Source organism: Mustela nigripes, chromosome 3 (assembly GCF_022355385.1).
Source record: "Mustela nigripes isolate SB6536 chromosome 3, MUSNIG.SB6536, whole genome shotgun sequence".
Classification (NCBI taxonomy): Eukaryota; Metazoa; Chordata; class Mammalia; order Carnivora; family Mustelidae; genus Mustela; species Mustela nigripes.
In genome coordinates, this window is record NC_081559.1 from 163,145,126 (window position 1) to 163,153,479 (window position 8,354).

Genomic DNA, 8,354 nt, shown 5'->3' on the forward strand with positions numbered 1-8,354 from the left:
AAGATGTATTTCAATCCCAAATCACCAAACTGTCTTGAAGAATGTTTGAGGATTAAAATGTGTTGGTTTAGGGGCACCTGGGTGGCTCAGTCATTCAGCTTCTGCCTTTGGCTCTGGTCATGATCCTGGGATCCTGGGATTGAGCCTCACATCAGGAAGCCTGCTTCTCCCTCCCCCACTCCCCCTGCTTGTGTTCTGTTCCCTCTCTCACTGTCTGTCAAATAAATAAAATCTTTAAAAATAAAATAGAAATTAAAATGTGTTGGTTTTTTAGCTGGGCAGGCTTGCAAATTATCTCAATGACTATGTGGATCCCAGGCCTCACTCTGTATACTCTCTATAAACTGATGCGTGTTAGGGATATACTCCTGCAGTTCTAAATTTGAATGAAGCTCCTAGAGAAATTTAGACACTAAATCTTTGGATAGTACCATAAGTGATCGCTGTCATGGTTAGACTGAGAATGGTTTTCAACAAATGCAACCAACCAAGTAAATATACCAAAGGAAATTCTTTATTGTAAACAAGATATAAAGTACAACAAAAGAAATGTTGTGCAAATTGTAAATCACAAAGTTTTTATTAAAAGAAAATTCTTGTTTTCCAAGGATCCAAGTTTTGATGTCAGAAATCAATATCCAAGAGAAAAACGTTAAATGGGAATATAGTGCCATTTTTCGCTAAATATTTTAAACAATTTACTTTTGTTTTACCACGGTGTATATCATCCACTATACAACAGAATATAACAGAAATACTGTTAGCTGAAGTGAATGTTTTAACCAACTTTTATTGATCCAGTTCCACCTCCCCCCAACCCTCCCAATGAAAAACTCCTATAAATTAACAGGACATCTGTCCATGTGAATAGTGGTCACTAACTTTCTAATTCAATAAAGCACACATTACATCCTCATAATATAAGGGTACTTTACTGATGACATAAGCCATCTTTTTCAAGGAGTTATCTAAAATTCTTGGTATCCCTTTTTTACAATATATTTTTATCTTCAAAAATTTTTTTCTAAACAAAGTGCAACGTATCTTAGAGTCTACAGAAAACACATTGGTATACAATTTTCAAATCTACACAAGAAACTGCAGGCAAACTAAAAGTTCAAAGCATAATAAAATGCCTAGATACAGTCATCTGTTAAACTTTCAAAACAAAAACACACAAAAAAATTGTAGCTATACCTCAAAGCAATTAAATTACTGAGGATTCCAATTCTTTGGGCCCTCTTCAGCAATATACAGCTGCTTAATTCCAAATGTTAGCAAGTATAAAAATGCTAGTTCTAGATATATTTAACAACTACATCCACGAAGTTGACTGGAAAGACTAGAAATAGTAAACAAGATAACTAGGAAAAGATGCCAATATTCATAATAATACAAATCAATTTTCCATCTCCGTCTCTGTACCGTAATGTTTATTTCCAGTCTCTCTACTCTTGAAACCAGTGCTTTAGAAGAATCACATTGAAAAGTTGGTCTCAAGTATAAATGGTGAAAATGAAGTAATAAATTGTGCACACAAATTCAAAATCTGTGCTACCTGTGTTGACCTCATCTGAAACCTTCAAAATATATTTAAAGGAATAAAAGCTTTCTCATCTCTCTTATGTGATAAGAAATGAATCCTGCCACTCTGTGACCTGCTTGCGGCTGCAGCACTTCTTGTCCTCTAACCCAGGCCGAGCCTTCTCCTCAGGCTGTAGGGCTTCTGCTCGTGGCCCACACTGGAGGGCCACAGACTTTGCAGTGGAAGCGTTTTTACATCACCACTGGTTCCTGGCTGTGACCAAAGTTACTTCTGCTTCTCACCTTCTGAGCAGTCACTGTGTGGGGGCAGGGGTTGGAGGTAAGGCAATGTCATTTAACTTGCTCACTTCCATCTGCCAGTTTGGTAGCTTCTTGGCTGACAGATGGCGCCGGGCATGCTTGGTCAAATGGTCACTCCTCATGAACCGCCGGTCACACATGGGACAAGCAAATTTCTTTTCGCCTGTGTGGGTTCTTCGGTGTCTGGACAGTTCATCAGAACGGGCAAACCTCCTTTCACAGCCTTTCCAGCTACAGCTAAAAGGCTTTTCTCCTGAGACAAAGAAATTCAGATCATCATTACATGTATTTACCAAATCATTGGAAATTACATATCTAATTATATCTAAAGATATACATGTTAAATATCTAAAGAGAATCTTTTCAAAATAAAAGCTACTAAATGAATCAACTGTTTAAGTGAACATGTGTACTGTTCTATTTTCAACTTTCACTCTGTCACATTCATAGAAAACTTCCCTTTATAACAAGCCAAAAACAAAAAGGCTTTCTGACTTCAACTATGGTACGAAGGCTTTACAGATTCTTTACTAAGCTACTCAGACACTTAAGAATCATTTGAGAAATTAAGACAAAAACACTTTGAGGAAATCTTTTGTAGGAACTTGTAGTGGTAGTATCAGCCACTGAACTGGCTAATAAAGGAAGCTCTTCTTTAACATGCTTGATTCATATTTGTGATCATGGCCTAAAAATAAAAATACAAATCTAACTTTCTAAGACACAAGAAGTGGTTGGTACCTGTGTGTGTTCTCATGTGGGCCTTCAGATGAGAGCTCTTAAAGTACGTCTTGCCACATCCTGGGTGGCTGCAGATGTGACTTCTTATCCTGGAGGAGTCCATCTGAGGAGTGACTTTTGCTGCGGAAGGGGAAAACCCCGGAGCAGGGGCAATAGGGGAGAGTCTGGTGCCATTTGGGCTCACCACTGGAGGCTTTGGGTTCTGAACAACGGGCTGGGGTACGACAAACATGACAGCGCCTTTGGGCACCTGAGTGCCCATGAACACAACAGGTGGGCAGACAGCTGGTGGCTGACTGGGTGGAGTGCTAGGAACAACTGTTGTCACAACAGGGTTGTTGGCAGGGAGGGGAACCATCTGACAGATGACTGGCATAGGTGGCACTCCCCCTGTTGATACTGCAGGTGGAGAGACCAACACCGACTTCTGTTGTGGGGACACAGGGGCTGGCTGAGGTCTACAGATGACGGTTTCTGAGGAAGGCACAGAAAAGTCATAAAGTGCAGGACTTGCTTTCTCATCAACGTCTGCCGCTGTGTTTCTTTCACACTTGGATCTGTTCGGTGACACAGCTGCACAGGGGATGTTTTTTCTTGTAGCCTCAACAGTTACGTGGGTTCTTCTTCGAAAAGAATTGTCCTGGTAGTTGAGAACGCTGGCTGCTTTCACTGGGCAAGATCGGTGGTTACACAGCTGGGCATCAGCTGTGTGACGAATCACACTCGTGGCCTGAGCCTTGGGCAGTTTGGGGGCAGATACCGGGCTCTTATCTTCATCTTTGAAAGGTGCAGCAATGTGAGGCTTGGCAGCATCTGAGAATGATTTGAAGTGTCCAGTAGATGGCGCTGATGCCATCAAATTTGACACTTGAGAGGGTTCAAAGTCAGAAGGACTGTAAGGTGGAGTCAAACACTAGAAAAGAAAAATATACAGGCAATGGGCATGAGAAATTAAGTTCATTGTGTAAATGCTAAAAAATATTCTGTCATCTGCATTCTCAACTTAAAAACAGGAATACTTACAAATGCCGGGATCGTATGAAAATCAGGTGTACCCGGGAGTAGATTCTCTTCCTCGGACATATCAGATACTGGAGTAACAGGTCTGTTTTCAATGTATTTCTTAAAATCAGACTTCCAACTGCAGCTCATTGACATAAGTGCTTCTACAGCTTCAAAATCACTCTTTTCTGTAGTTTTGTTCCATGAAAACAGAGTCTCTTTTGATCTTTCAGAAATCATTTCCATCCTTTCCTCCTAAAGAAAAAAAAGAAAAGATCAAATGATTACAAGCATATTCTTGTCATCCAAGTAACACATAGAGCAACATGCAAACTTTTTTCTTTACAATTTACACAACTTTCCAAGTTTCTGAAATAATTTTCTCTCACCCCAACTAATGGTAATGGTAAAAATAAAATCTTCATTTTCATTCTTTCGCACTTAGGGTTGAACACTGATATCCTTGCAAGGGAGATAGGAGCACATCATTGCCATTAAGGAGACCAAGGCTAAAGATAGCAATGCATATATGATCCAAAAAAAAAGAACCTGATTTAGAAATTTTATATTCTTCCCAGAGTAGCCTTTGCAACTGAGGTCAGACAAAATAACTAAAGGAAGTCTCCACAAAAGTTCTTTTTTCAGTACTACAGGTGTGGCATGAGGACTTTTGAGATACCAGTTCCTAATTGGGAGGCGGACCTCACACCTTTCTTAAAAAGGGTAAGTGTAGTGCACAGAGCTCTGTCCTGATGATATGGATCTGACCTTTGGAAAGTCACTTTCCACTTTAGAATAAAGTCAACAGCACAGAAATCCTCAGCCACTCTTTAAAATTACTGCATTAGGTTACTTGAAATCTTTCATAGCTTGATTATCTCCAGTAAAGAGAGATACATTGAAATATGTGGAAAAATCCCAAAGCTTTATTGAAACTTCAGGTTCTTCATGTTTGTGTTCCTTTTCACACAATGGTTTGCTATGCACAACTCCGACCAGCTAATGGAATACTACTAAAAAATGACCAATCATAAAATTTAATCTTCTACCCAGAATATGCAAAAAAACTGACTATAATGAGTCTTCAATAGTCCAATTGAATGTATTTTAATTTTTAAAATTACTGACGACAAGAATGACAGCACATGCTTGGCATTTATTTGTATTGTTCCCTCTATCAAGTGTTTAATGCTTCATATTAAAGTTCCGTGAACTGCTCTTTAAAAAAAAAAAATGGTACCACCCACCACCTCCCATCATCCATTAATGTGAACACATTCTTTTGGTCTAAGTAGAGATCGTGTAAAAATACCGAAAAGCATTCTTTATGCTGCAAGGTATTATTCTCAATGCTTGTTTAAAAAAAAAAAAAATGCATACACCCTTCATGTTGAAATCCTCAGAAAAGGAGTCACAGCTCTCGAAATTTCACTAGTAAGGTTATTGCATAATCGCGCGCCCCTTTATGTAAGCTGCAACGGACAGCGCCTGTATGTGTAAAAGCCCCAAGACGCCAATGCAAAAAAAAAAAAAGAAGAAGAAAAAAAGAAAAGAAAAGGCAGGCCAGCAGGGAAGGGGAGTGTGAGCTGGGAAGGGCAGGAAGAGAAGCGGGGAGGGGAGGAAAGGGAGTGGGGCGCGAGGCAGGAAAGGGAAGAACGGGTGGAGGCACGGGCGGGGGAGGCAGACGAGGGGCGGGGGCGGACGGCGGGGGAGATCCTCGCTGGCGGGGACAGACGGATGGGGCCGCCCTAACCTCAATGAGGCTTGCGGGTGAGTCACTGGGAACATTCCTCGCCGCTCGCACGTCCCCGCGCCCCTGCCCCCGCCATTGGCCAGCCTGCCCGGCGGCTCGGGCCTGGATTGGCTGGACCGTGAAGGGCGGGGGGCGCGGGGGAGGAGGGGGCGAGGCATGTGAACAAAGCGTGATCAGCGGCTGCTCCCGGCCGCGCAGGAAACGTGAACTGGGAATTGCCGCGCCGTCACCTTTCACCTACTTCCTGAGCCCGCGGGCCCCCGCCCTCGCGCCGGCCCGGGGGAGGGGCCGCGGGCACCGCCGCCAACCGCCCGGCAGTGCGCGCCCGAGCCCGCGGGGAGGGGCGGGTCCGCGGGCGCCGGCTCCGGGAGCGCCCGCCCCTCCCCGCTCCGGGAGAGCCGCCGTTCCCTTAGGAACCGACAGCGGGGCTGGGCCTCGTTGCCGCCCCTGGCGGAGGCCGGGGCTGGGTCACTCCGGGACGAGAAGCTCCCTGGGCGCACCCGCTCCCGGCCCATCCCCCGGCCTCCGCCTCAGCTGCCGGGGGAGGAGCCGGGTCCCCGCGGAAACCCAGCCCCCGCCCTCCTCCCGGCCGCAGCCCCCGGGGATCCGGCCGAGCCCTCGGCGCTTCCCGCCCACGCCGCCCGCAGGACCTCAGACCACCCCGTCTTTCCCGCAGACGCTGCGCCCCCTCCCCGCGGTCTCCGGCAGCTCCATCTCCGCCCGCCGAGTCTCCACGGGTTCCCAGACGTGCAGCCCCCACAGGCTCCGGCTCCAGACGCGCGGCCCCACGGCCCGCGGCTCCCGCCTCGACACGCGGCCCCCGCGTCTCGCGGCCCCGGCTCCCCCCGCCCACATCCCCCGCCCCGCTGCCGGCTCCCGCTTTCCACCCTCCCATCTCCCTACCCCCCTCCGAGGGGGTCCTCAGAAGGCGGCCACTTGCTCCCGCGGGGGATGGGGAGTCCCCAGCCGACGTCTGGGGGCGCACCTCCTCGTCCCCCCGGGTGGTCCGGGGCCCACGTGCCACTCCTCCTCCCCCACGCCGGGCGCCCCCTCCCCCGGGCCCCGGCTGTCTGCTGAGCAGCCCCAGTACCACAAACCTCGGCTCAGACCCCCGAGAGGGGCAGCCCCCTCTCCTCTCCTGTGGACACCCCGCCCCTCAAATGCCAGTAAGCAGCCCCCTCCCGCCCTGGGTCGCATTCCTGATCCAGACGGCGGCATCTCTCCCGGGTGCCAGGTGCAGGGTAGCCCCCTTGTCACCCCCCTTCCCTTTCCACACCTTCCCCTGTCCTCGCTGCCAGGGCAGCAGCCCCCTCCTCGCACCCTTTCAGTTATCCTCCCACTCATCTGCCTCAAGTCTCCCAGCGGAGCTACGCCTTCCCCTCATGACACCTTGAGTAAGACCCCGGTCCCTTCGGCTGTAGATCCCAATCCGCCTGTCCTGACCCACTCCGTGACACACACGCCCTCACCAATACCCAGTGTGCAGGCAGAAAGCCCCTTCCTCCCCCAGGACTCCGCTGCAGCAGGCGTCGCTGATGTCAAGGGCTCGGGGCTAGTGCCCCGGCTGGCCCCTCAGACGCAGCGAGGAAGGGAAGGACTGGGGCATCCCCAGGTGACTTACCGCAGCCTGCTGGAGAGAAGCGCCGAAGTTGAGCATGGTTGGCTGCCTGGCCGCCGGCCGCGAGCTGACTGGCTGCTCTGCTTCTTGGCCACAGACGGACGCCCGGAGACACTCGACGCCGCTCCCGCCGCCGCCGCGCTCCGCGCCGTCTGCCCCCTCCCCATTCAGGTAGCCTCTCTGCCTGCCCCGCGCCGCGGGCGGGGGTGGGGGCGGAGCCTTCGGCCGGCCAATCAGCGACAAAGGTGTGTGAGGCGTCGGCCAATGAGCTCCCGGGGCCACGCGTGATCAGCGGCTGCCCGGCAGCGTGAAGCTTGTGTCAGTGGAGCGTGTACACAATCCCCGGCAGCGTGTTCCCTAGGCCCAGCCCGAGGGAACTCCCAACGCCACCTGACTCAGTGACACCCCCCACCCCTCGCCCACCCTCCGCTGCCGTCCTCCGCTCCGACCTAGGGGGCGGTGCCGCGAGCGGGGGCCTAGCCCGGAGGCGCGGCGGCGGCGCGCCCAGGCCCTGCGGAGGGCCGGCCCCACGTGGGAGGTGGGGAGGGATGCCCGCTCCGCCCCGTCCCCTCTCCTCGGGGCCCCATCTCGTCCCGCCGCGGGGTGGGCGGGACGCCGGGCAGCCGGGCGGGGGAGGCGGCGGCTGCTAGCCAAGGCGCCCGAGCCAAGAGATTTGCATTTGGAAGCGCCGTCCTCTTAGGCGTCTGGCAAGAAAGCAGAGCCCGCTGACCGACTGAGCTGCATTTCTCGAGCATTTACTGGGTTTTGCCTCGCTAAGCTGTGGGGAGCACGGAGGCGGGGAGGGCAGGGCGGGGAGCCCTGTCATTGAGCGGACACCTGCTTCTGTGGGGGCCCCCCCCGCCCACGCCCCGGCCACCGGAGCGGACTCGCCCTCCCCTTCTGCGTGGCCGGCAGCAGTGCCCGCCCCTGCCCTCCCCGCCCATCCTTCCTCCAGGCCGCCGAGAGAACGGTGTGGGGACTGCAGGAAGCCTTGAGAACTGGACCAATGGGGTGATGAGGGGCTATGGACTCGAGTTCTTTTCCTTCTGTTGCGCGGATGATCGACTGCGGAATCGAGTTTTGAGCTCGATGTAAACTTTAAATTGCAGTCTACCGGCTGTTTCAAAGGTAGACCCATCCCCACTCGGGGCCAAGGCCTCCGGAAGCGCCTGCCTGGAACCTGGTCGTGGGGAAGGGTCTCCTAGACTTGCCCGGCGCCCGCCCCGCGCCCAAGCGCACCTGGGGTTGGGGTTGCTGCGGGGATGCCCGCCTGGTCAAAGACACACCGCCCCCTCTAAGGCGCCACCCACCCCCCCTCTACCCCACCACACCATCTCCGACCCCCTGGGGGGGGGTCGGAGGAGAGCCAGGGCCTCAGATTTGGAGCCCGTGACT

At 51.6% G+C, this 8,354-nt stretch overlaps 1 protein-coding gene across 1 annotated transcript; it reads right to left on the minus strand.

The window, feature by feature from the left end:
• Positions 1-496: 496 nt before the first annotated feature.
• KLF10 (KLF transcription factor 10) lies at positions 497-7,392 on the minus strand. Its single transcript, XM_059394959.1, has 4 exons — positions 6,963-7,392; positions 3,610-3,843; positions 2,587-3,499; positions 497-2,098 (listed from the first exon to the last, which is right to left on the minus strand). The coding sequence occupies exons 1-4, from the start codon at positions 6,996-6,998 to the stop codon at positions 1,839-1,841; spliced, it is 1,443 nt and encodes a 480-aa protein (XP_059250942.1). The 5' UTR covers positions 6,999-7,392; the 3' UTR covers positions 497-1,838.
• Between the last annotated feature and the right edge of the window lie 962 nt (positions 7,393-8,354).

What these genes read in the sequence shown, in the direction of transcription:
- KLF10 (XM_059394959.1), bottom strand. Translation starts at nt 6,998, where the DNA reads ATGCTCAACTTCGGCGCTTCTCTCCAGCAGGCTGCG. An exon ending in CTTCTCTCCAGCAGGCTGCG is followed by an intron (nt 3,844 to 6,962) that starts GTAAGTCACCTG and finishes TTTTTTCTTTAG; the next exon opens with GAGGAAAGGATGGAAATGAT. An exon ending in CCACATGAGAACACACACAG is followed by an intron (nt 2,099 to 2,586) that starts GTACCAACCACT and finishes TCTTTGTCTCAG; the next exon opens with GAGAAAAGCCTTTTAGCTGT.